This window comes from Lutjanus erythropterus, chromosome 3 (genome assembly GCF_056507025.1).
Source record: "Lutjanus erythropterus isolate fLutEry1 chromosome 3, fLutEry1.hap2, whole genome shotgun sequence".
NCBI classification, from domain to species: Eukaryota; Metazoa; Chordata; class Actinopteri; order Lutjaniformes; family Lutjanidae; genus Lutjanus; species Lutjanus erythropterus.
In genome coordinates, this window is record NC_139319.1 from 45,278,422 (window position 1) to 45,306,176 (window position 27,755).

A 27,755-nucleotide genomic window follows, 5' to 3' on the forward strand; every position below is an offset into this window, starting at 1 on the left:
AAAACTAGCATGGTTTCGCAGCAGTATGATCTAGAAATTTAATATAAGCTTGTATGTAGACTGTGTCTGGCTAAACTGGCATGTAAACACTCAACTAGAGCAATGCATAACCACAATCAGCACAGGCATGTGGACGTTAACCTAAAAGGACAGCAGGCTGGTGGTGCTACAACTGCTAATACTGGGCACGCTGTATGGCAGCTAACATTGCAGTGTTAGTGTTTACCCGCAGACGCTGCGATCCTGCCTTGTCTGAAAAGAAAACACATTTAATCAGTTGTCACGTTTTGTAGGATATTGTGCTAATGTTCATAATGCATGGCGCACACTTCAGCAGCATTTAAACCACAATTTAGTTATAGTAGAATGTGATTAACTTCTTCATTTGTTCGGTTAATAAACTGTGCTCAATTTTGACTGTTTTCTCAGAGATTTCTTACTTTTAGAGTAGTCCACTACTCTATATTAAAATTTCAGTTTAATCAACATGGAAAATTAGTTTGCAGGAACAGTCCTGTTTAATAGGACGCCACATGAGAGTACTGGTGGCACACTGAAAGCAAGTCACAGGGCTGGTTTATCTGAAATTTTTAGGAAGAAGCTGCACTCATGGTTTATATGAGGACACACATTTCTGAAATATCAATGACAGACTCAAAAATCCAGTATGAGTCAAGCTCCACTTCAAACAGTAGTGTGTACTTTCTCTGCAGGTGTCAGAAACCACCTCTGTACAACCTTTGCAAATATTTCAGCTGTATGGAAATCATGATCTTTCCTCAGACCTTTAGGTAGTCACAGGGAAATTGGCAGCATCAAAAAAGGATAATAAAAGGGGGAGGACTTAGAGGGGACGTACATTTTTCAGAAAATTTCACCAGAGGAGAGATTCTAATAGATAAAAGTACAAACTGATGAGCTGATGGAAGGGGAGATGATGACAGAAGGACTGATAGCAGCCCCATATGGACAGCTCTCTTGTCTTGGCAGATCAAATGTAAAATGTTGAGGTGCATAAACACACACACAGGCCACTAATCAAAAATGTGCAGTGTACACACACATTTGCCAAATTGAAAACACATCTATTCTCTCTCACATGTCTGTGTGTACATACTATAAACACTCTGCCTTCAAATCTCTTATAGTAACACATTTGGCTACACTACTTGTTCAGAGATCTCACTGACTGACAGGGTCAGAGAACAGCAAGGAGCTCAGTCAAAGAGGAAGTGTGTGATTCCAGACAGAGGAAAGCCAGAGGTAAGCAGTATGGAAATGGGCACATAGGCTTAAACACATCATACTGTCATGCAGGCCAGCTTAAACAGCACAAGCACTAAACCTCAGACTTCAAAAAGGCAGTGGACTGCAAAGACGAATCGCCCACTGACCTCCAGAAATAACACGCTGCTTTTTCAGTGTGTTGGTGTCAAGATATGAGGTGCATACCAAGCAGCTGAGGCACACTTCTCTGAGCAGCTCCGGTTTATGAGCAACCTTCTACACGGGTTCTTCCTGAGGTCAGATGTTTTGTTGTGGTGCAGGCAAACATTTTCACCCTGCACTCCTCAATGTGTGTGGAGTAGCACAACTGTAGATGAATCTGGTGAGAATTTTAAGAACAGCACAGTAACTTTAGAGGCAATTTCTGCAGGAAATCAGGAATTCTGAGCAGTGCCTATTAATTGCCTCATAACTGGGTCAAGCTGCACTTTGTGCCGGAGTGTTGCTTGTTCCTAGGTTAAGCTGGTGCCAGGGATACATAAAACAGAGAGCAACGCCGCAAACACGTCACTGTATGACTCACATCCATTGTGTGCTGATGAATCATAATCACTAACTCTGGTCCACATTTCAGCTGTCAAAACTCTGTATTGTTTAAAGGGGGGAAAAGCCACTTGGAAATGGAAACAGCTTAGACGTAACAAAATAAATTACACCACAGCACACACATAGTCCAAGTGTGCAGCAACTAGCAGCAGCTCACAATGTGTTGATTAAATGTGACTACTGCTATATAATCAGCTTTCATTCAAATCATATGGGGAAGTGAGCGAGACTGGCATACAGAAATAATACTGCAAACCTAATCTATTCAAGGTGAGGATGAAGGAGTGAGTCAGAGATGGTCGTGAAACTGAATTTAAAGAGACAGTTCGACCCAAAACCAAAAATGTATTTTAGATTTTTCCACTGGCCCATAGTGCTATTTATCCATCTAGATTGCTTTGGTGTGAGTTGCAGCGTCTTGGAGATATCGGTTGAAGATATCGCCCAAATATGATGGAACTAGATTGCACTTTGAGTGCAAAAAAAAAAAAAAAAAAATTGAGAAACTCAACATCAGTGTCTCTTTCCAAAAATCTTGACCCTGTCACTCATGAGCCTCTCATCCATGAATAGATGCACGCTTCCTTCTGCACAGTGATACAGTTGGCAAGTGTAGTTCAGCCCAAGAAAGCAGTATCCCTGTCCGTTTAAGATTCAAAATTTTAAGAGCATTTTCGTATTCTTATCTTAAATTTATCTTACCTTATTTGTATGTGGGGCTCGTACGAGCATCCCGCATCAGATTCAACAATCACTTGTAACTTCAGATAACTGAAGACAGATAAATGATCGGCCTGTGCGTATTTGAGTGCACATGCATGAGACTTGTATCATATATGCCTACGCTTCCTGCCCCACATGTCAGGAAGTGTTCATTCATGACATGAATGACATCAAAGAGTAAGAAAAAAAGAATTTAACAAGTTCAGAGTCTGACGTGTTGGTTTCAGGGATCCATAAGGTAAAGTCTATAATTTTAACAGTATCAGCAGTAGAATTAAAAGACCTGCTAAGGCAAAGAAATGGGAAAACGAGTGCTGTTATTGACGTGTTGGATTGTTGCTGAAATAAAGAGGAAATGTCTCAATATGAAAATGACTTCAAAGAAAAAAAAACGCCTCGCCACAGAAAGGGGCAAAAAATGACTGCGAGGAGGAAGGGGTCAAGGAGAAATTTCCATCACAGAGGATAGAATAAGTGAGGACATTTGACTGGACAGAGCTTTCATAAATTTGCATGTGAAGATATACCACCAATCCACCTGACAGCAGGTAATTTACATTTTTCCCTATTTTCTGATATTTTATAGACATTGCAGCTCTAGATTAAACATGGCCATTAACTTAAGTCTTGGTTATTATTTGATAACCACTAATAAATGAAAATAATTTGTACAGCTGAACCCTCCACATCTGCCAGATTCAGAAGAAAATACAGAGAACAACTCATCTCACACTGCTTCACTCAATCAGGCAAATAATGCAAAATAAAGCAGCAAATATCTATTATTTAACAAGATAAAAACATCTCTTATCAGAATCTTTTCTTCTAACATGAAAAAAGTTCATCAATAAAGCAAGGTTATCTTGCAACTGCATATGGGCATCAAAATTTAAAAGTTGACAACTCCTGTTGGATTCTCACTGTCATCATAGTGCACTCTCTTTGCAAAATTCATTCTTTACATTTTAGGAAGCCAACAGCCCTAATTTAGCTCAGCATCGCGTGCTGACAGTACATCCTGTGGACGCTCAATTGTGTATACGAATACGTCTGTGTGCATGTGCACATGAAAGTGTGCGTTTGTCTTCTCTTTTGAGAACACAAACATTGGAGCTTGCACATACAAACAAGCTGACACACACAGCTGTACTTTGTGAAAGTTGACAGTGAATGCTGAGGCAGTGGTCCCTGATAACTTTCCCTAAAATACACTCTGTCCCAGTGCTAATGCTGGGCCAGGGACGGAGGCTGGATCTTTATCTTAATCACCAGCTTCCTGGCTTTACCCTGGCTCTTCGACACACAAGCTCCAGCACCAGCTTCCCAAAATGCTTGAGTGAGAGGGACACACACACAAGGCATGACAGTCGATGAAAAATGTACATGTGGGTTTCCTTGCTTGCCTGAGAATCACGCGCTCACACAGAACAGGAAGAATCCTGAGATGATTCTTCCAGTCGTCCCCTGCTTGCTGCACGCCAACTGGAGGCTAATGGAGGAAATGGATCACATAGACAGACTCCCTTCCTCACAGCAGAGGCAGCGACGGCACACTGCAGCCAAGAGGCCGTATTTGAAAAGGGGGCGAGAGATGGATTCATCCCCTCGTACATCTCATGTCATTCACCTTTGAGAAACTCCAGATTCCATCCAGTGGAGGAAAGTGAGGGAAAACACCCTGTTCTTGTTCAATTTCACTAAATCATACACCTACTCTCGCAGCGCAGGAGACGCAGGGGGAACCGCACCAATTGTCGGCTCCCTGCAGTGCTTGGAATAACAGCTCTCGAAATCCAAGATTGCTCTCCTTCACAAGCTTGGCAGCGAGCTCTTTGGGGACATGACGACACACCGCCTACCAGCAAACTCAAACTGACTTTTTTTTTATTATTATTAATTTAAGCATCAAAGAGCAGCTGTCCCACATAAGTGTTCTAGACATGAGAAGGAGCTCCAAAAGTGCCTTTTTGAGAAACTAGAAGGTGGCATTCGAATGCAGTGTGGAGTGACTAAAGCAGGGATGACTCTGGTCAAAATCCTGCAGGGTGTGTAAAGCCACCCTACGCAAATTCTAATCCACTGCTGAGACGAGAGGTGATCCCACTGAGGGTTGCAAACTATAACGGCACACTTCAAATTCAGCCGTGTCCTATCTAGGTCCTGGGAAAAGCTTCACTTTGGCAGGAGAGGATTTCAAGAACAAAACCAGTCCAATATATTATCATGAGGAAAACAGTCCGAAGAAAATTTTGCTGGAGCTGAGCTTCAGTTTGCAGCAACAGTTCCAACACTGAAGTTTTGTTTTCTTTGCAATAAAACTTGCATCCAAGAAGAATTACAAATGCAGACTTATGACTAAAATATCACAATGCAGGATTCATACAGCTTTTTATGAGTAAACTCCGAACACTATAAAGGTATCTAAACCAAAATGTTTAGACTCTCAAATTCTTTATCATCACATCTAAAATGTTATCCAATTATAAATGCAAAAAAAAAAAAAAAAGATTACAGAATCCGCTCATATCCACAGTAATAAATGTATACTGTCACTTAGTTTATTTTAACAAGTCTTCCTATTAACATTGATTGAAGAAGAAAGCAAACAAATATGACGAGGGGATCATTTCATTTCAAATGTTAAAAGATTCTGTTTACAAGTGACTGTATTTGTGAAACACCAGACTATGCTTGAAAAGCAAGCATTTTTCAATTTTTGTTTTTTTTTTCAAATTCAAGCAATCCAAGCCTTGAAAACATAACACTTAAATTTATTATTTTACAAACTTTAAAGAGTTTATATTAACTCCATCAGAATGAAAAGAAACTAAGTCCAAGCCTCTGCAAAAGTGCTTCTACAAACACAACGAATAATGACTTAAAGAGGAATATGTAGCAACTGTGTGGGTAAAAATGAATACTGCAGTCCAAATAGCAAGTTGGAGCCACAGACTGTATAAGAAATAGGTTGAAATCCTATTTAATATACAATCTATGGTTGAATCAAGTCATTTCCCCTCACCCCTTCCTCCCCAAACTAGTGGAAGCTCTGCAGGCTACAGGAACACTGCAGGAGTGCAAGACATGCGCAACCACATAAACTGACAGTGACAAGTGATGACAAGTCCTCCATTGTAAGTTTATCAGCTGTTTCTAACTGACAATTGTCTGTCAATGAAAAGCTAAACCTGTTATCCCAAAAACAAAAACCCACTGCTACAAAAATACACACTCCAGACTTAGAGTTAGGTGACTTTCTGTCTCACTGCCTGCCAGATTCCATTTACATATAGCTCAATTTAATCTTTACAAACATCTACAGCTTCTACAAGATTATTAATGATTTCTTACAACTCATTAACAGACACTTAACTCATTCAATGAACATTCAGCATTTATTTGACCTATAATCAAGGTGAAACTGGCATACAAAAACAGTTATTCCTGCTCAAAATAAAAATTTCAAAGGGGTACACCACAGCTGCAGCACTGATGTCAGAAAATCAAGTATTTCAACTTAATTTATTTACTTACTTGTTTTATTACAGTAAATATTACAGATTTCTCCTTAAAGTGGTAGTAGCACGCCAGAAGAAACACTAACTTTGAAATTATTAATTATATAACACAATTCTGATCAAAATGGCATTCTGAGGCAAAGACCTTGTTTGATACAGAGACATTGTTTTACTGTGATTTGACTGGCTCAGGCTTAGAGAAAATATGGTGGCCAGCAGGGATGAAGGCTGGGAAATGGCCATGAGGCTACAGACTGCATATAAAAGATGCATTAAAACAGTACTTTAACAAGTCCCCAACCAGCAAGACATGTATTTCTTTTTTATTTAGACCTCCTCAGATATCAAACACAAATTTTCAGCGTACCAGTCTGGGCATTGTTCAGTTTTAAATGCTGAAGGCTTTAAGAACTCTTGCCAGTAATTCTTCATACAGAAAGTGAAGATGAAACCAAATAAAGATAGATGTTGAGCTAATGGACCCTGAGCCTGTTCATAATAAACTGTTATATGAACATAAAATCCAAACCTTGAGAAAAACAATTATGAAGCACAACAATAGTTCCAAATCCATCAGCTTCCTTAGATCCAAGCTTTTGGCTTAGCCCATTTTAATTCTCTCTGAGAGAACAACATGCAAACTATGAAAGAGACCACAGAGCAGACAGAGTAAAACTGGACTTTGGCTGGTATGCAATGTTAGGTCTAAATGCACACAGTCTCAGACACATAAATCAAGTGCAGCCACAACTAAACACACACGTGAGGCTAAAATGAATGCACAAGTCTAAATGCAGACTTAGCATCGCTGATCAGCACTGTGTGAGCAGCAATTCTGGTCGCTCTCTGCCATATGAAGCCCAATTTCTCTCTCCTCTTGCACACACACACTCACACACAGTTTTCCTTATCCTTTCTCTCTACTGAAGGACAGACAGAGGATGTGTCTATGACTGGGAAAGACACACATTTCCCTTTCTGAGGTTTCACATTCCTGGGATTCCGTCTGAAGACCACTGCAGCCCATTTAAAACCATTCCCCATATGGAGGAGGTGGGGGGGCAGGCCAGGCGAGAAGGAAGGACAGCTGGGTAGGATTTGAGCTTTGAGAGTTAATTTGTCTTTACCCTCTAAATTAACAGGTAAATGACCCCATTGTTCACTTGAAGCACATTGTGCTGAATGAGAGACTTCATTTACCTTATGTAGCTTACCCTATCAAAAATCATACCATGACAGGACACCTGTCTTTATGCTTATGCTGTGGGAAATCAAAGTCGCACTGCCCTGTTGTGAGTCTTAAAACAAGCATCTCAGCATATATCCATCCATGCACGTTAGGCATCAAGGTATACCAGGGTATTCAGAAATCGCAAAGGTATGATTTTCATTACTGTCATGAATAAAGTTATCTTGCTGGAGGGTTTTTTCTTGGTGTACAACATAAAAAACAAACTGAAACATAAAATGAAATTGATTTATTACGTTAGTGAACTAGCCAACAGAACAATTATTTGGAGGTAGTTAAGAAATAATCTGCTTGTCGTTCCTGCTATACAGCCCAGGTCTTCTTGCTTATTATTTAAATATAACTAGATATGGAAGCATGAAAATATTGCCACATATAACTTTATTTTGACATGACTTCTTCCACCTATAAAATATGTTCATTAGCCACATGATATATGTATAAATGTGTTGGTATCACAGCAACAAGCGTCATTAAGTCGTCTAGCATGACTCAGTTGAATAAGGGTGGTTATTTCCTATATATTAATTAATCTATGGACCATAATACATAATATAATTACATATTAGACACAAAGCATTGTAAGCTAGACAATGTTATATATTCCTTGATGACTATCACCAGCTTTTAATAATTAAATTGTTTTTTTCCACACAAATACCATGATATACTGTACACTCCTGTGAAATGTCAGGAAGGTGTGAATGCAAAAAAAAGCAGACAACTCCCAAGCTTAATGAAGGCTGAACATTAAATACATCTACCTCTTATTAAATCCACAGATCAATCAGCACAAATCAGAACAAAACAGAAAACGTTTGCCTTCTTACAAAATGCAAATACTGAAAATTAAAGTGTGTGAAACTTCCATGTTGTTCCACTATCCGTATTTATTACCAACTCTGAAAGCCATAGTCTAAATACACTGTAAATGGCACTAGAATGTGTGAGAAGATGTCGGCTATTTTGGTTTATATTAACCAACTGCAATTTGTGATTTCTCGATTTCTCTCTCTCACTCACTCACTCACTCACACACACACACACACACACACACACACACACACACACACACACACACACACACCTATCTGCTGAAATGTACTTGGAACTCAGAAGAAGATGAGCCCTGATAAATAAAGATAAGATAGTTCTGTTTTTGGGAAGTGTGAAGTGAAAAAACACAAAAATTACGCCCAAATACTACATGACTACATGGATAACAGAACAGAATTACAGATATCATGTAATCTAATCTTTGGTAACACATAAGTAATAATGCTGAATATCCAGCCAAAAGTTACATCAGCCAGTCAGCTAGTTAGGTTAATACAACGCAAACAGCGTTGTTGTCGCAGCTAATGTTGGCTAATGAGCGAGGCTCATTGACTAGCAACCTTTGAATGCTGCTGAGTGCGTTAGCATGAGTCACTTACAGTTAAAATTATAAGCAATAAATGTGACTTAAAAATTGAAATGAGACAGAATATAAACGGTTCATTTTCACATCACATAAGTAGACACATGCGCCAATGTCCATCAATAGATATTGGTTAGCCTGGCTGGCTAGCAGGCTAACTTGCTAACGTCTCGGAACGGCGCAGGAGGGGGTTTAAATTCGCTTACCTGTCAACCGCAGCTTCACTGGGCCATTTCTCCTAACTCCTTGGCTAGACATTCCCCTTTGTGTTCCAGCTTGATGAAGATTCTCAAAAACTGTCTAATTCATGTGTTAGCGTGTGCGTTTGTTCAAGAAGGTATCTCCCAAAACAGTCCCTCTGCTAGCTTGGGATTAGCTTGTAGTATCACCATAGCAAATCACGCTGACTGTGAATGCAGTGTAATGGTATCATAATCACATCGCCGAAATAACGTTCTCTCTTAAACCCCTTTTCCGTAAAAAAATGCGAATAACAACATCCCCAAAAATGTCGTTCACGCCACGATCCAGGGGTACAGATAGAAATCAAGTGAACAGATTGCCCTCCATCCGTACAGGCATCCACTATGCCCGTGCTGCTACACTGAAGTTGATCGTGATGATGGTAAAGACTGAGCAGCTACTGCAGGCACACCGCAGGCAGGGTCAGCGAGAGAAACAACACATCCGGTACAATCCTTCAAAATAAAAGTAACACCTTAACAAAAACCATGTTTACTTCGGGCTCGCTCTGTTGCAAATTACACGTATATTTCCCACATTGCAACTTCATGTTACCATTCAGCTGAAACTACGAAAGATGCCTTTTCTAGGCTACCATATGTGACACCACCTGCATGATTGTAGAGTGATTATAGGGATACGAATAAACCAATGATTTTATTTTGAATTTAAAATCATCTTAATCCGGATTTACTCTGGAAAACTTGATGCAATTCCTGCCAACATGAAGGAGCTAAAGAATTTATGTGAATGGTGACAATATGCAACATGCCGGTAGTTCAGTGGTTTCGATTTTTAAACCAAATACATCAATAATAAGTCATCTGTAGTAATTGGTAAGAGATGAAACCATTAAAATGGGACAATTCCAGAGGTGACCACCGAGATTAAAGCAAGAAAAAAATGTGAGCCTGAAAAAATTGACGGGGAAATATGTACAATGTATTGAATTAAGTGTGATTTTGAATCCTTGAGCCCTGTGAGCATCAAAGCTTTTGGGGGACTCATTTATTAATCGTATAAGAGATCTGTGTATATTATACATGTATTTATACGTGAAATGTAATATCTAAGCCACCAAAAACTGGGTCCTGGGGGTAAATACTTTAGATGCAGGTCTACATATGGGAACTCACTCTGACAGGAAAACTCAAGAGTCTAGTTTTCCTCCTCCCTGCACCCTACTGAGCCATCATGTTCATAAACTGTGGAAAACTTATGAATGAAATCTACTCCAATGCATTCACAAATAGTTTACAATGTGCTATAGACACAACAGGGCCGTCGCAACATGTAGGCACAGAGCAAGCATCAAGAATAAACAGTGTCACCTAGTGGTGAACACAGAATCATCTCCCACTCACTGTATCCCTTCAGAACTCACCTTCACATCTTTTTACAAAGTAAATCAAACGAAATTCCATGTTCATAGTCTGTTTATGTCTGAAACATAAAAAATATATATACAAAACAAAAAAGACTTACGCATGAATGGAATTTATTTACAAATATTTCTTTAAACAGGAATATTTTGTCACTGTACTGTCATGTACGAGGATGAAATGTCTAAAAAGAAAAATACAAAAATATCAACAAGGTAAGAATTTTCTTTTTTGCATGTTACAAAAAGTGAGCTGGACATGTTAAAACTGGAAAGTGCTTTGGTCTTCAGGGATCTGGAAGGTGTAGCTCTCCTCAGTGGCTTCAGGAACAACAGACTCGTCTTCATTCTGAAAGCAAAGGGACAGGAAGAGAGCAGCATTAGAAGATTAACCAAGTCTTTGCGTGTTTTGGGGATGGTTTCGTGGACATGGATTAAGATTCTGCAGACTAGGGCACTTTCAGGCAGCTCAGAATGGGTCTGGTGTGACTTGAGTGAAGCTGAAGGCAGATCATGTAAGCAAAACTGTTTTATTTTGAAAGTCTTTTTGTAAGCGGTTTGACCAGGAAAAGCAAACATCTATCAGACATTAAAATGAGCACCGTCATCATATTGAGGACACCAAGCTCAGGCTACTATATGTTGCAACATATTTATTCTTTGGCAGCAGCAAGTAGCAAGAAGTAATCACACAAGTAAATTCTGCCAACCCTGCCGGCTCTGCAAAGACTGCTGTCAATGAACCATACAATAGTCAATGCAGTCATGCTTCTTCTGCCAGCCTTGTAATTCAATGTTTGTGTTCAGCTTGAAGTGTTTAAGAAAGCGGACAGCATCACAGTTGTAACAAACTATCTAATCAAACTGACCAATAGCACTTCAAAAAGTGGGACTCCCTAAAAATGTGTTTTTTCACCTAGATGGGCTTGGTTTCATAGGATGCAGCAGTTCATGGGTGAGAGCAACGCATACGGGGACTTTGTTCGTGCGACATGCCCCCGCCACTTTTAGGGTGAAAACAGCCACTCTAATTTGACTGGTGGTCAACATAAATTCCAAGCTCTCTGCTAGCTAATGAGAAAAACTTATCACTATTTAGCTACTTGGAGCCCAAAACCTCTGGCCAGTCAGGTGAACAACTATGCCATGTCATTTATGATCAAACAATCAGGATTGTTACATAGAAAAAAATTAAAGGAAATGGGGGTCCTTAAAGTCCATCAAAGTGGACAAACCTGACATACAACTACATTACTTCAGGCAGTGCCTTTCTGACACCTGTCACTTTTTATATCTTAAATACTGAACCAAACTCCATTCTAAAATCACGTGTTTTATGGTATGGCTTTCTTTTTTTTACTACCACTCTTTTCTGATTCACTTGATTAAATGTTTGGCCCTGACACATGTACTGACTGTCAGCATTTACGGAGCTTGTTTTCACCCAAAAGGGGGATGTGGTCATGGGATGTGACACATGGCTGCTCTCATCTATGCTTCAGTGAGCTCATGGGTAAGCTCTGTTTTAGCCCGTGCTCTGAGTACACAAAAAACATTGACTGTGTGTCAAAAAAGAGGCAAGATTTATTTCTATGGCTTGGAAAACTAGACTGAATAACACACTCATACAACATGAGAAGTTTATTTTATGTTTGTAAGTCCATTTGGGCAAGAAACTACACTAATATTAGATTACAGTGTTTTTAGACATAATTTAGTCCATTTTGTAAATATAATTTGGCATTATTTAGTTCACAGGCATCATCAGGATTAACCCCAGGTAAATGCAGTTCACCTCTTTGAAATGAAGCTGAGCGTTTACTCACCTAATGTCAATTAGGTGGGGAATCTACAGTTTACCCATGTTTGTATTTAGTTACATTTTTCAGCATAATGTTATGATGGTCAAATAGTGAATTAATTCACAGTCAGGTGCAGCCATGCAGCAGTGCAAGGAGTCAAAATCAAAATGCATCTTCATAAACTGATGACTACAAAAATAAAGAATCGTCTCTGCTTTGAGTCAGATGTGAGGTCTCCTGTAGCTTTAATTTTGGGGTTGAGGCAAAGGTTAGGTTAATAAACAATATTTTAAGTTGGAGTTTTGCTAGTTTATCCAGATAAGACAAGATGATCCCTAAAATAAACTGTAAAAAGTGTGCATTAGGCACACTACACTGAACGAAAGGCACCGTCCCCAGGAAAAATACCAAAAAGACGTATAAATTAAAAAAAAAAAAAAAAAAGGAAAAACAAGAGATTAAAAGATACAGACTCGACACTCCTCAAATGAAGCCACTGTCCTCATTCAAGAATTTAGAATCAATGTTAGATCAGTGACACTCACCTCGTCAGAGAAGAATCTGTCTATGATGTTGAGAGAGGACCTGTAGACTGCTTCGTTGTCGTGGGACTGCAGAGCCTCAATCTTTTCCAAACCGCCCAACTCCTCAATCATCAGGCACAGTTTTTCACTCTCACCAGTTTTGAATGCCAGCTGTGGAGAGACGACAAATGAAATCTGTAAGACTGACAGTTCTCAGATGAACCTGAGAGCATGAATTTTTAATCTGTGACTGTCAGGAACCATCTGCGTCATTCAATCAATAACGTGACAGAGATTAAATTCTGCAAATCTTCATGTTTCCTAATCCCAGAAACCCAGTCTAGTGGAGTTTAGAGTCTAGTCTCAGTGTGCTATGAGAAAACTCTTCTCTAAAATATGATTAGTTTACTGTGTACCTTTTTTCTTACATTCTTACTTTGTGATGCAAAAATCAAAGATTTCAGTCATTAGTTAGATTTAATCGAAGATTGGAATCATCAGTTGGAGAACCCTCAGTTGACTGACATTCTTCAAGTCAAGCACTGTTTATTTTTTTTTTCCTTTGCCAGTGTGCAATACAGTGACAGGCTTACCAAATGTTCAATAAGGGGAATCGTAAATATAGTTTCATATTTTTTGGCACACTTATTAAATAATATCATGGTGATAACATGCGCTTGTGGTTAACTGATGAGAGAAGATGAAACGAGTAGTTGGTAGACAGGTTTCAGCTTGTTTTTTAGCTGCACATGGAGCAATGAAACAGCAACCAGGTCTCTAAATTTACAATTTCATTTAGGAGACGCTTTTATTCAAAGTGACGTACACAGGCATGAAAATGGGTCAGGGGTGCAAAAGGTGAGAAGGATACAACCACTCTAGGGGGGTCCGGGGACACGCTCCCCTGGAAGAAAATTTTAGACATTTTATATTTAAAAGCATCAATCTGGTGCACTTTGAGAGAAAAATCAAGCAGACTTACAGGACAGTATGAATGTATAATAAAGTATCTATACATATTCATTAGGGGTGTGTATCTCACTGACTGAGACGATTCGATACGTATCTCGATACATGTTCAATGATACGATGTATTTTATAAATCTTTAAGTGGCTAACGATTCGGTTCAATACGATTCAGCTCTGTCACGATACGATAAGATGCAATACAAGACAATGCAATGTGTCAGTCTTTACATTTTGATTCAACTAATGCTATATTTGTAAGTGCTTTTAGTTGCCAAAAAATCCTGATAGTTTTACTAAATACAGCAACAGTAGAGACAGAGAGAAGGAGACATTACAGTGATGTTTATATCTTATTATGAGTCTCATGTGAGAATGAGATGAGATAAATGAGAAAGTTTAAAACTGTTTAAAATATCAGTATTTCTGCAGTAAGATGATGTGCTGTGGTTTTGATCAGTGTGGAGGAACAGTGAAGTGTTACCTGCTCTCACAGTGACATGACGTCTCTGTGGGTCAGACTGTGTCTCTGTTCTCTGCTGTCAGACATGTTTTACATAAATGATCTGCAGCAGCATTTCTCATCTTTCTTATAAACCCAAACTTATTCTACACTTGAGTGTTATGAAAGTTTGGTGGTGCGACGTGGTACAATGTCACTTCTGTCGCTGTTTTCAGCGCCGTTTGTTTTAAGTAAATGAAGAGGAGACACAGGAGAGGGAGGAGGGAGCGCTTGTTTTGTGAGCGCGGCAGCACGCGTCCAGCGAGAGCGGTGTAGGCAGAGACAGGAGAGAGAAGACGGAGGAAAGTTAACAGTGGCAGCTCCCTGATGCCAAAATTAAACTTATGCACATCCCAGTGAGATGTAGCGATTCACTAGTGCTGCATCGATTTGTTTCCAATTCATGTTCAGCTTTTTACCGATGCAGCACCGTCTGAACCGATGCACTGGTATCTAACACATTAAAGTCAGATGCATCAGATGCATGAATGAATCGTTACACCCCTAGTATTCCGACAACTATGCTGTATAAGAAACGAGACTAGCAACTTCTCCAATGAAATGTGCAACAGTATTAAGATAGTACTCAATATTCTGTCATTTCTTCTTCTTTGCCTGGACCAGTGTCTCCATGGCCTGCTTTCGCTGTTTTGCCATGTTTCAGCCTTGCCCTGCGTCAGTCAACGTTACCTTTAGCCTCTCAAGCCGGTCCCCTCAGCATCCGCCCAAATTGGCGAATGAGTCGTAACTGTCGTCTGTCCTCGGATCAGCTCACGAGCGCTCTGGTCAGCACAAACCAATCAGGTAGCAGTATTCTCCCCTGCATTCGTGCTAATATTTCAATGCTCTAGCGCTAGTAGGGGAATGTCTTGTTGAATTCAAGGCTCCCTTCAGGCGCGCGCAGCTCACTATGGCTCCGCGCCGCTCTCGTGCATAAAACCAAAGTCCTAATCCTAATCCATTCCATGTCCCATCCATAACCCCCCCCAAAAAATATTTTTTCATCAGATCTACACGATTCATGTAGGTCACCTATTTTGGCAAATTTCGCTGAAAGGTGAGTGATTTTCATGCCTACGTACATCTGAGAGCTGATATAGTACAAGCAAAGATCTAGTCAGGAGAGAACCAGTGCCATAAAGCAAAGATTGAGTCTGACAGGATGTAGGTGCCTAAAGGCAGTATAAGAGGCAATGCATAGAGCGCAGAGATGTTCATGAAAGAGCTGGTCTTCAGCTTTTTCTGAAAGACTGAGAGGGACTCTGCAGATCGAACAGAGTTAGGTAGTTCTTTGCAGGACCGGGGAACAACAAAAGTGAAGGTTCTAGCTAGTGACTTTAGGCCCTGTTGTTGTTGTTGTATCAGGCACTTTTCATTGGCAGTGAGCAGGAGGGAATGTAGACCTGGATGAGGGAGTTCAGGTAGGCAGAAGCTGTTTAAGTTGCTGTTTTGTAGGCAAGCGTCGGGGTTTTGTGTTTGATGCGGGCAGCAGCTGGGAGCAAGTGGAGCAATCTCAACGGCAAGTTGACATGCTGCTGTTTTTGGGTGGCTGAAAACCAGACCTGACACCACTTTCTTCTGCAGAGGTTTGAACGTGCATGTGGGGAGGCCTGCCAGTAAAGAGCTGCAGTAGTCAGTGCATGATATTATGAGCCTGTATCAGGAGCTCATGTAGGCTGATAAAAGCATTTAGTGCAGTGCAGTGCTGAGCTGAAAAAAAAAGGCATGAATCCTTGAACCTTCAAATTAAACTTCCAAATCTAGATCAGCTACCAAAAGTACAGCCCTATTATTGTTACAATAACATTAGGATGATAACGACTGTCATTAATTGCCATTAAAAAATTCCACTAATTAAAAATGTATTTATAAATAATTAATTTAGATGAGATGTTTTGCATTTAATTAATAGTTACCGATTAATCAATTGTTAGTGTTTTCAACAATCAGGTAAGGAAAGTGCACAGAATTTGCAACCATAAATACTATAAAATATTATTACAATAATAAACTGTTTTACAACTATATTGCTACACAATGATCATCTAATCTTGACAGCAATACATGGAAATTCTGTATCATTTTTTACAGTGATAAATTATCTATAATTTTGTTAAGTATAATTTGTGTAGACGTTTATTTTCATACATTTAAACAGTCTACTGAGATGAATGGAGAGGCTCTACAATAAGCTCATTTGCCATGTCAGACAAGTTAGGGGTAAAATCTCGTGGACACATGGTATAGATGTTATTGGCAGCATTCTGATGGCACCACAAAGAAAAACTTGCTGTGAGCAACTCCAATGCAAAGACAGAAACAAAGTCTTGGCAGCGGCGTACCTGTAAAATATTGAAGATTGCATCCAGAATGACCAGAATGATTTTGCTGTCTTTGGCCGTCAGCAGGTTGAGCAGAGGCTCCAGCACGTTGTAGTGCACCAGGTAGGCCACTTGCTCCACTGTTCCACCACTGGTATAGTTGGTGACAGCCCACACCGCCTCCCTCTGGGTCTTGTAGTCTCCCTAAACAGAAATGACATCAAGTGTTTTAAGCCAAAGAAAAGTACAGAGAAATACAAGAGATATTAATAAAAACTAATGAGCTATTGTGAATAAAGATGTAGCCATCCTTTCAGTGCCTCAGAAAGTTATTCTACTTGTTCATAAAATAAGATCAGAATGCATAATCCACGGCAGTTTTGGAGAGCAGCTGGGGAAAAGGTAAGTGACTGCACTGGTCAGGTTACATTAAGTTACTTAATGTAAGTTATCGGTGTGACTGGTTTGTAAATCCTGAAAATTAATTATTATTAATGTATATGTGATCTCTTATGGTCAACTTGACAACTTTTTAATTCTGCTGTTAACACAGTAAATACGTATGTGCAGCTGAAATCTTATGCATAGCCATTAGCTTTCTTTTGGTGTACAGTGTAACTGCCCAGAAGTAGCTGCAGAGTGAGCGCTCCTTGGTTTTTTTTTCTCTAGGGTAAAAACATTCCTCTACACTGAGTCGGCTTGTCCACCCAGAGAAGATGTCTGCGTCAAGAATAGGCAGCAGTGGACCAGGACCCAGGGTGAGTCTGACGACTCTCAGTGTTTACATGCAGCTGCAGACACCACACATTCATGAGTGAGTCTGCAAAAATGTAGCTGCACATCTTGTCACCCTGAATGTCCCACCTAACCCCATTCAAGAATCTGCTTGATAGTCCGTATGCAAAAAAAGGAACAAATAATTGAATACTTACATTAAACAGACAAATCCAATTCAGCTGACAAAATTCAGAATCAGATACAGCCCTATTATCTTGAGTAATGAGGTTATGATTTTTGTTTTGGTTTTCTTTTTTTTCACTTTTTAAACAAGCCGAGTACCATTTAGTCTATTTATCTATCCTATTATACTGAAGAGAGGGCAGACCTCTCTATGGATGATATCCCCAAAACTCTGCCACTCACACCAAAAAATCAAGATTAATAAATAAAACTACAGGAAACTAGGATGCTGGATGAAACTACAGGAAACTAGGATGCTGGATGAAAAAAAAAAGATATCTGAAACAGACAGATGCACACACCGAGAAGCTCCAGTAAAAATGATTTATTATGCTAGTACGCTTCGAGCATCAACTCTTCCTCAGGCTTCTGAAGAACATCAAATCATCACTAGCATAATAAATCCTTTTTACGAGAGCATCTCAGTGTGCTGAACTATCCTTTTTAACCATGCATGAATAGTACAAGTCTCTGGTCTCAGAACTGGATCTAGAGCCCAGGTGCTGCCCTGTGGCTGTCCACTGATCAAGGACGGTAATTAGAATGACTAAAAAGCAGATACAAATTTCCTCCTTACTAATCAATAAAATATAATTTGACTTATTAACCAATATAAAACCTCATTTAGACTGTAAAATAAAAGCTGTGTGTTCTGTCTGTTCTTGTGTTCTAACCTGTTGGAGGACCTCCACTAGGATGGGTATCAATCCTGCATTTATAACCTCCTGGATCTGTGTGTCCTTGCCAGCAGTGATATTGGACACCGTCCAGGCTGCCTCTTTTTGGATATTGGGCTTGTGGTGGCGCAGCAGGCCGGGGAACATCGCCAGGGCACCTGCATTCAGCACACACTGGGTCTGCTCATCGGTCCCAGTCACAATGTTGCCAAGTGACCGCAGGGTTGGAGTCTGGGAATTGAAGGAGAATGAGTCAATTATCTGTAGTATTCACGATTTAGGAATAATATATAGCACTCATTCTTGAAAACTGGGACCAAACCATATTTTACGGGGGTTGGATTTTAATTCTTCTATTATGCTGGAAAATATAGTTTAACAAAGATCAAACTCTTGATTATTAAACCTTATAACAGGCCGAGACTCATTTGATAGCAATATTATTTAATGAATTTGTCAAGAAATAGGAAGTTTACCAGTGCTTGAGCTGTATTCCAGCCTTTTTTAAACCAGGGAGTGAAACAGTAGTCCTTAGGACATAACTAAAGTTTTTTATGTCTGATTAAATCATGTTTTGTAAAAATCAGACAAAACTGATGGAAATCAGAGGGCATCTTTACAGAAAATCAATTTTCAAAGTTGATTATAATAGCCTACTTTTATACCAATGTTTTCAGTGGGTATTGTTAATTTTAGATTTTGAAGTTTAGAAATTAAGAAAATTAAAGCAAACCAAAACATTTCATAAATTACATTTCATATTCACAAAAACATGGAATTAGAGTGTTAGTATTATTCGTTTTAAAAGTTTTTTTTTTTTTTTTGGTAAGATGTGATTTCTCGCAATTCTCAAGAATGAGAGATGATGAAGATTCACTTAATTGTTAAGTTCAGCTGAATATGAGCGTCGCAGAAATTTTGAATGTCTCAAATAACAAACTCAACATACCACAATGGAGAGCTCCTCACAGGCCAGCAGCTGCACCAGCCGGGGCACCAGGCCGGCCTGCACCACCACCTCTATCCTCTCGTTGGAACCGTCAGTCAGGTAGGACACAGCCCAGCAGGTGTCGACCAGGACCTCCCTGTCGTCATGGTGCAGGAGGCGCACCAGGGCCGGGAGCAGCTGCTGCACTGCCGTCAGAGGCGGTGCCGGGTTCTTGTTCCGACACAGGTTGGACAGGGTCCAGGTGACATTGCGCAGGTAGCCAGACTGGTAGGGTGGGTTAAGAGTCAAGTGTTAATTTAGAATATGAGCCCTTGTTGTGGCAATTAAAACAAATTATTCCATTGTTCTTTTTAGATTAGAATTAAGTTTAATATGAAATCGTTTGTTGTTCTTGTAATTTTGCTGTTCACTATTTGGACTGTTTATTGTAAGTTTGTGTTATAAATACTTGGTGTGCAGGTCAGGTACTGCCCCACCTCTTTCTATCTGGGTGCAGGTGACGCGAGTGGTTTTCTTGTGTGAATGCTGGGAACTGAAGCCGTGGTTAAGATAAAGTCTTTCGACCACTATTCTTGCACTTTCATTTTGGACTGTTGACTTTTTGTTTCACGGCTTTCTGCAGTTGATTCAGAGCGATGTTTGGAACCTCTTTAAATAAACAAATAGGACTTGTGAAATGAGATGGTCTTGCATGTGTGTTGGAGCTGACCACCTCTTCAGTGCCATTTTAATGTGGAAAAAGCGACAGAACCGTCTCCTCTGGGTTTCAGGACTGTTAACAATCCATGAAACTGATCAGTGACTCTGAATAAATAAATCTAAATAATTTATTTTACAGTATGATCTAATGTGCAATTCATACATTGTGACTAAACCCTGTAAATTACTATACTGTCCAAATCACTGGATAATATTTCTAAGTGAAATCAAATTACAGACCTCTCTACTGTATACAAAAGGCTTCTCAATTGTACATTAACTTTTCAACAGGTATAAATAGCTTCAAACTACATGCCAGGCTGATAAGACTTTTTGACACGTGGGGCTAAAATGTGTGTCAGGTGAACTAAAATTTACTTAGGCCTGGTCTTTGGTCTGGACTGTAAATATATATTCTAGTATAATCTATTTGGCATAAACAGACACAGTAAATGATTATTGCAATACCCTTATCATACTAGTGCCAAATGGCACCTAACATTTGTTAAATTATCGTTAAATGAATTGGGATATGATTCTAATAAGCAGAGGGATACATTAGTTCAAAGAACACATTAAAAAGGACAGTCTAGTCAGTTTTATGGAGCAGTATTTCCCTCTGCATTTTAAAGTTGATAAATCTGAAATCACCATAAAATATTTCTGATTATTTTTTAAAAGTGATCATAACTAATGAAACAAAGCCATGGGATTTAAATGAAATGTTATTCTTCATTTATCGGACCTGGTTTAACAGGTATTACACAATATTTAGTGACCTGCCACATCAACACTGGAATGTTTCTTCATATCTTGTCATTGGTACGATCAGTCTTGTGTTGATCAGAGTAGTGATTAAAGGTCTGGGTGGGCTGTGGCATATTTTCTGTATGTAATTGGCTGCTGTACAGTATTAATGACACTAGCTCAATAAAGTTAATTTTCCACAGTCTGCCTCAACTGGACTGAGACCATGTGGATGTACAGTATGTATCTGGAAAGAACAAACTAGGTCTAAAAGGGCTGTGGTGCCATGCAGAAGAAACATCTCTTTAAAAAAAAAGTAATAATGTTAATGGAAACTCACAGGAAACACAGACAGGTCTGGGGCTGCCAGCAAGGCGAGGAGTGGCTGGAGACCACCGTGTTTGATCACTAGGTCTCTGTAGTTGGATCCATCACCTACATTTGGGAGAGCAAAGACATTTACAGATCAGCAGTGCAATAACAGAAGAGAAAGAAGTACACCACAACAAAATGACAACTGCAGTATGTTACTGTAAATGGTTACCAAGAAAACCACATCATTTGGTCAAGCATTTTACAGCCCAACTCTGAAAGAGCTTTAGCATATTATTCAATAACCATAAAGTACCAGGACTGTTTTTCCACTATGATCAGCCCTTTACTAGTTGAGAAAATGACAAAACAAGCAGAGATTGCATTTTCTGTCACTGACTGACTTTTTAAAAAAAACTATGACACAAAAATCTGAAGGCTGTCTGTTATTTTGACGTATTAAAACACAGAGGGAAATAGATTATGATGGAATTTTTACAACCCCATCCATCAAAATAATGAACAATCAGAAAGTCTAACACAACCTCTGCAAACAAGTGCTAATACTCTGATAGATTATGGGTTCCTTGTTATCTTGAATGGATCGTTTTCGGACAATGATTTCAACAACACACTTTAGAGTTAAAGGAACCTTTTACATTCATTCAAAAATCCTCAGACAAAACTAAGGAGCATAATTACACACAAGAACAACAGATCCTCACATCACAACTATTAAGGTAAATGGAGCTACAGAAGTAACAAGCAACTGGGTGTTGTCAGCCTATAGTACCTGCAATGTTGCCCAGGGCCCAGATGGCCTGCTCGCTGATGTGCGGGTGAGGTGATGTCACCAGGCTGATGAAGGCTGGGATGGCCCCTCCTTCCACGACGGCAGTGGTCTGTTCTGAGGTTCCTGAGGCAATGTTGGTCAGGGCCCAGGCTGCCTCAAACTGGATGGGGGGGCATTCAGACAATGACAAAAAGCTAACAAACTTCTGGATGAGGCCTGCGGTGATGATGCTGTCAATAGGCGGGTGCTTTTCTCTGGAGAGGAGTCTCCTGTAGAGCAGGACAGACACAGCTAGGGAGTTAGTCTCATGACACTGAACGATGCTACAATTTACTTTCACTTTCCTTTAAAGACAATACACAGAATTTTGTGTCCACCACGTCTCTTAAAAAGTAATAACAGGATGTGGATGAAGTGTATTATGTCAGGACACAACTCTTCAGTCAAGTATCTTTTCAAAATGATTTTACCTGGCAGCCTGTGTGGCCTGCAGCTGAAAATCTATATTCTGGCTGTTTACACCTCCTACAATCTCTTCCACAGACCAGTGCTGAGGAGGCTGCGGAAACAGAAACAAAATAGGATTACTTATCTGCCCAGTAAATCTTCAAACAGCTTGGAATATGTTTAGGTCAGTGCTGAAGGATCAGGATAATGCAGATCAATTGAGACTACTGCACACACACAATGCAAGTTCAAAGTCTTCAGGACAAGTTAAATTAATATTGACAGAACTCTTCTTACAGGGGACAGTTCAAAAATCAAAAATATTAATTTTTCCTCTTAACTGTAGTGCTACTCATCTATCTAGATTGTTTTAGTGTGAGTTGCAGAGTTTGGGAGATATCAGTCATAGAGATGTGTGCATTCTCTCCAGTATAAAGGGACTAGATGGCACTTGACTTGAAAAAATACATTTGAAAAACTTAACAGCAATGGCTCTGTCCAGAAACCATGACTGATCTACTCAAGATAATCCACAGACCGTGTTGTGAGCAGTTTCATGTAGGAACTATTTTCCTTCCACCAAACTACACCTGCCAACCGTATCACTGCACAGAAGGAGACATGGCATGTTACCTGCCCCAGGCAAGTGGGCAAGCCTTTTTGTTGAGCCCTATTTAATAATTTTCAGGAAAAATAGTGATAAAATTCCCAACAAACTGTTACCCAAATTTTAATTATCATAATAGCCATGTTTGATTACAGCATTTTAAAAACAGTACACTGTTCTTCATCAACCAAACTTAGTAACAGTCACCCAGACATTGCGGCGGCATGCAACGTGAGTTTGTTATGCATCAATAAAAACATTGACATCACAAAAGATATGTCATTTCAAATCATTGAGAGGTTTAAGACTTGGTGAAATGATTTCAGTGAGTGTATCAGTGTGTTCTGAACATTTTAACAATGCCATAATAATACTGATAACTGTGCTAAGTTTATATCTATAACCATGATTTGAAATTCTCATACTGTTCAATTTCTATTGACGGAAGGTACAAAGAAAATAGTTCCTACATGAAACTGCTCATAACAGAGTCTGTAGGTTATCTTGCAAATGTCCTTAAAACTCAGCACCTCACACCAAAACCATTTAGATGGATAAAAAGCACTACAGGTAAGAGGAGATTCTTGTTTTCTTTTTATTTTGGGGGTGGCATCCCCCTTTAAATCAACTGGGTGCATTTCAAAAAGAAGTGGCAGAACCTGTAACACAAGGGATTTGCAAAGTTTGAGACTATGAGCCCCCACCTTCCTTAGTTTACCAGCTTGGTTTCACTCAAGTCTTGGATGTCTGTGGGATCATTATTATATCATAGAATCCCATAAAAACTCAACAGTTGAGCCAATATAGCCCAATATTGCTGCTTGATACCACTTCAGACTACACCAAATACTTAAAAATGTGTTTACGAAGCCATTTATTAATTTCTGACTGTGAAAACAGTTGGAAAAACAGTTCAGAGACACAGTAGTTTGGGGGGACTTAACTCTCTCTTTAACCAATTCACACACATATAGGTTCTTCTATGTGATCTCCTTTTGATAACTAACACAACAGTATTTCAATTTGATTCACTAAGCCTCCCCTGAAACTCGTCATAGCCCCCCCCGTAAGGCCATCTGGGAAACTTCTGCTGTATCAATTGGTTCGTATGTAAAAATAAAGAAGTAAAACCCGTTACGCTATGGGTTTTCAACATGTGAAACTGTTTATGTCTCCCCTCAGACAAGGCATGGAAAAAGGAACCCCATCATCACCCCCATAGCTTACTTGCTTAGTTTCGCTCAATTCTTGGATGCCTGCCTCGTGGGATGGGGATTATGTTATTGGACCCTGTAGAAACTCAACAACTGAGCCAAGATAGCCTAATATTGCTGCTTGACATCACATCAGATTCCCCCAAATATATACAAACAAGGTCTGTACTAAGGCATTTATTAGTGTCTGACTCTGGGAAAGCAGGAAAAACTACTGCATATCTGAATATATCTCTTTAACAAAATTCACACACATTTAGGCTATTCTATGTCTCATTTTAATAACTAATATAATTTTTACCTCCATTCACTGAGCCTCTCCTGAAACTGTTTGGAGGCACCCCGAGAGGGCGCGCTTCACACTTTGAGAACCTCTGTGTTACACTGTTATCATCAGGTAGACATTAAAGTCTGCTCCAAGTTACTCACTGCCCTTTGATCACTGTGTATAAACAGCACAGGCTGACCTCAGTTTTATATCATCCTTAAAGGTTCATTTGGACTAGCCTAGTGTCAGGTGTTGACATCAAGACTGTTATACCTCCCTCATTGTCAAATGAAATGCTATATAATCTACAAAACTATTAACAAGACTATGAAAAAACAATATAATTCCATGTTTCTTAAATGGGAAACAGTAGTATGCATTGCAGGTGAGTCCCGTTTACTGCTCCCAGCCATATCAAGCAGATAGTGTGTGAAAGGGTCAGTGGAGCTGACAGAGCTCATCGGCTGCAGATGGTCTCCTTACCTGTGCGTTGGGATCTTGCTCTTGCAGAGGGGAAGTCGGCTCGTCCAGGAGGCTCTGGACGTTTCTCCTCTTCAGGATCTGATCTTCTTTCTTCGCTTTGCGGAGCTCCACGTTGACTTCCGCTCTCCTTCGTCGCAGCTCCTGAAAAAGCCATTACCCAGAAAAGTTTAAGACGACATAACATATGTCAGGGTTAGCTATGTTAATTAACCAGTGTTCTAATGCTGGTTGCTACTGACAGAGCTTACATTAACATCTTTGCCTTTGTTTTTGAACTGGTTGAGTCGATCTCCGCTGTCGTTGCCAGCTGACATTCCTGACCGTTGAGCAAGACAATCGATTTCACTAACGTTGTAGACACTCCCTGTAGAAAGATGACAATTTAACGTTGAAAATTTGATGGCCGTAACGTAACAACGGCTTCTTTCGCTCCCTCCCTCTGGTTAACTTTAGGCTGTGTTAGCTAGCAGACAGCAAAGTAGCTAGCTAGCAAACTGGCAGCCTGTCTTTAAGCCAAGCCGGTTATCTAACACCATGTGGCCCGCCGCACACGGAGCCTGTCTGGGAAACCAACACGAAGAAAACCGCTGAGATTCAAGGACAAACATTACACACTCGAAACAAAAACGAAAACGAGACACTGAACGATTAAAGTAACGTTTAACGTTTGTTTTAAATGTACATTTAGCCAGAGAGCATGTGCAACGTGCTTACCTTAATGATTTCTCGTAATTTTTTTCTTTCGATATACGTGACGTCATGTATATACCACCCTGTTTTCCCTGACTTTTAATTGGTCAGTTGGACTGCAAGCACCGCCCCACCGCCCACGGTTAACAAAACGCCTCAGACAACGAAGCCGTTGTCAAAGGCAACCCCGTCAGTATCGCGAGATAAACCTGCCTCGTCTTGAGGTCTCATTCTCGTTGTAGCTATGTCTGAAATATCTACGGTACCATGGGTAACATTTTCTCTACCTAACAATGTGTTGTTGAATCGTAAATACTTGAATATACCTGCAGCGACTCTGTTTCCTTTGTTTTTAGGTGTTTGATAAAGGTTGTTTTTCTTATAAAGCTACGTAATGACCCAGTGGCCTAATGGATAAGGCATCAGCCTCCGGAGCTGGGGATTGTGGGTTCGAGTCCCATCTGGGTCGCATTTAACTTCCTTTTCAGGGCTTAAAAGTAAGTCGCTTTGCCCAGTGATCTCAACAAGGAATGTTGGAACATCCTAGTAAGAAGCCAAATCAGGACTTTGTCCAAAGAGCAGCAGAAATGCACAGATTAAACTAGCAAGGACAGCCCTTCATTGCAACGTTGATTGTAAATGACAAATTTCAACAGCCAGACTTAGAAGAAAAATGTTGTATATTTGCTGTAATAAACCATAACCTGACCATGATTATGGCAAGCCATTTTAACATTTAATGGCTAAGCTTCACTATCTGGAATTGACATTACAGATATCAAAAACTTCATTTTGACTAGTCGTGATATGGCATGCCATTTTAACATTTAATGGCTAGACTGGATATGTATTGCATATATCTGTAATTCAATTCTTCCTATTCAGAAATAACATTCTTCCTATACACAACTGTCATTTCAGATATCCACAACGTTATTCTTAGCCGTTTTAGCATTTCATAGCTAGGCTGGAGAAATACGGTTGCAGTGGCCGATGGTTTGAATGGGTTTGATTCACTGAATAACAAGCCGCTCCCGCCTCCCACTTGCTCCCACGAGAGTTAAAGATATCCGCAACGTAACACCGTAGATATCTTGAAGTGGAATTATGACTAGTCAAAATTACATTGTAGATATCTCTAACTGTAATTAGGGATAGTCGTAATTCAAATGTAGCGCTAGACTAGGTATCTGCTACCCTAACCCTAGCTATGAAATGCTAAAACGGCTAAGAATGACGTTGTGGATATCTGAAATGACAATTGTGTATAGGAAGAATGACGCTGTGGATATCTGAAATGTTATTTTTGAATAGGAAGAATTGAATTACAGATATCTGCAATACATATCCAGTCTAGCCATTAAATGTTAAAACGGCTTGCCATACAGATATCTGTAACTGTCATTGAGGATGTGTGATGAGTCGAGTGTCGGTATAGGGAAGCTGAGAAAAATGTTAAAATGGCTTTCTATATGCCATACCACGATATATAATCAGATAACAAGGAAACATATTTAATTGAACTATGCTATTCAAGGACGCTCCAGCCACTGGGTCCCTCTTTGAAATTTGCATTACGAGAATTAATGTTATTGTTTGCCTGTTTCACGCTAATTAGGGTTAAAATGAATGCCAAATAATCGCTGAACGACTCAGTGTCTGTTTAAGAGCCATGAGAAATCAACAATAATATTGTATAAAGAGTAGATGTCTATAACATTAATTGAGCAATATGTTAATGGAGTCTGGCAGGCAGTAAGACAAGCAGCACCTAACTCAAAGTCCAGGGGGCGTATTTTCAGAGCAGTGGGCTTCTGTTTTCTAGATAACAGGCTTAACTTAACATTAACAGAAGCTGACAGTTATAAACAGCTGATCAACTTGTAGTGGAGGACTCTTTGTCACTTGTTATTGTCAATTTAAAATGTAGCTCTCTTGCAGTGCTCTGCAGCCTGCCTGAGCTTCCTGAGTCTTGTTGAGGAAGGGGCAGGGAGGGACAACTCACTTCAACCATAGATCTTATATCAAATAGACTTTGAACATATTTAATATACAGTGTCTGGCTTCAGCTTGCTATTTACACTGCATTGCTTATTTCTGCATGCACAATTACTACATATTGTTCATTTAAGCCAAGTAGTATGGGCTTATTAATTATGAACTAACAATTATCAATTATCTACTATCAATTTAGGATTTTCTTAGGATCCCCATTAGATGATATCGAGCATCATCCACTCTTCCTGGTGTCCACACAAACATAACAACATGACAACAGTTAAGACACTTATAGACAAAACAACCACAATATAAAAATCAGAACACTATAATTAACAATATTCTTTCTTGCAACATATTACTACATTCTTATTTATATACACATATATATAAATAGAACTGAACATATTGCTACATTTTTATTCATAA

At 39.5% G+C, this 27,755-nt stretch overlaps 2 protein-coding genes and 1 non-coding gene across 3 annotated transcripts in view; 1 reads left to right on the forward strand and 2 right to left on the reverse strand.

Moving 5' to 3' along the window:
* The window catches only part of LOC146330894 (E3 ubiquitin-protein ligase SMURF2-like), a 105,643-nt gene extending 96,282 nt beyond the window's left edge, over positions 1–9,361 (reverse strand). The window contains exon 1 of the mRNA XM_084710766.1: positions 8,950–9,361. Coding sequence (XP_084566892.1) covers positions 8,950–9,001 — 52 coding nt within the window. The 5' untranslated portion in view covers positions 9,002–9,361. The remainder of the gene's footprint in view (positions 1–8,949) is intronic.
* Positions 9,362–10,467: 1,106 nt separating this feature from the next.
* Positions 10,468–25,428, reverse strand: LOC146330895 (importin subunit alpha-1-like). Its single transcript, XM_084710778.1, has 11 exons — positions 25,353–25,428; positions 24,887–25,002; positions 24,639–24,779; positions 22,090–22,178; positions 21,620–21,888; positions 20,855–20,949; positions 19,069–19,332; positions 18,117–18,350; positions 16,504–16,686; positions 12,715–12,864; positions 10,468–10,716 (listed from the first exon to the last, which is right to left on the reverse strand). Exons 2-11 carry the CDS (start codon positions 24,950–24,952, stop codon positions 10,630–10,632), a joined length of 1,578 nt encoding a protein of 525 aa, XP_084566904.1. The 5' UTR covers positions 24,953–25,002; positions 25,353–25,428; the 3' UTR covers positions 10,468–10,629.
* Positions 25,429–25,724: 296 nt separating this feature from the next.
* trnar-ccg (transfer RNA arginine (anticodon CCG)) lies at positions 25,725–25,797 on the forward strand. The gene has a single exon. It is a non-coding gene; the product is annotated as a tRNA-Arg (tRNA).
* The last annotated feature ends 1,958 nt before the right edge of the window (positions 25,798–27,755 follow it).

Coding starts and splice junctions, on each gene's coding strand:
- LOC146330895 (XM_084710778.1), bottom strand. CDS start 24,952: ATGTCAGCTGGCAACGACAGCGGAGATCGACTCAACCAGTTCAAAAAC. Junction 20,950..21,619: donor GGCCCTGGGCAACATTGCAG/GTACTATAGGCT, acceptor TCCCAAATGTAG/GTGATGGATCCAACTACAGA. Junction 16,687..18,116: donor TAGTGGAGGTCCTCCAACAG/GTTAGAACACAA, acceptor ATTTCTGTTTAG/GGAGACTACAAGACCCAGAG.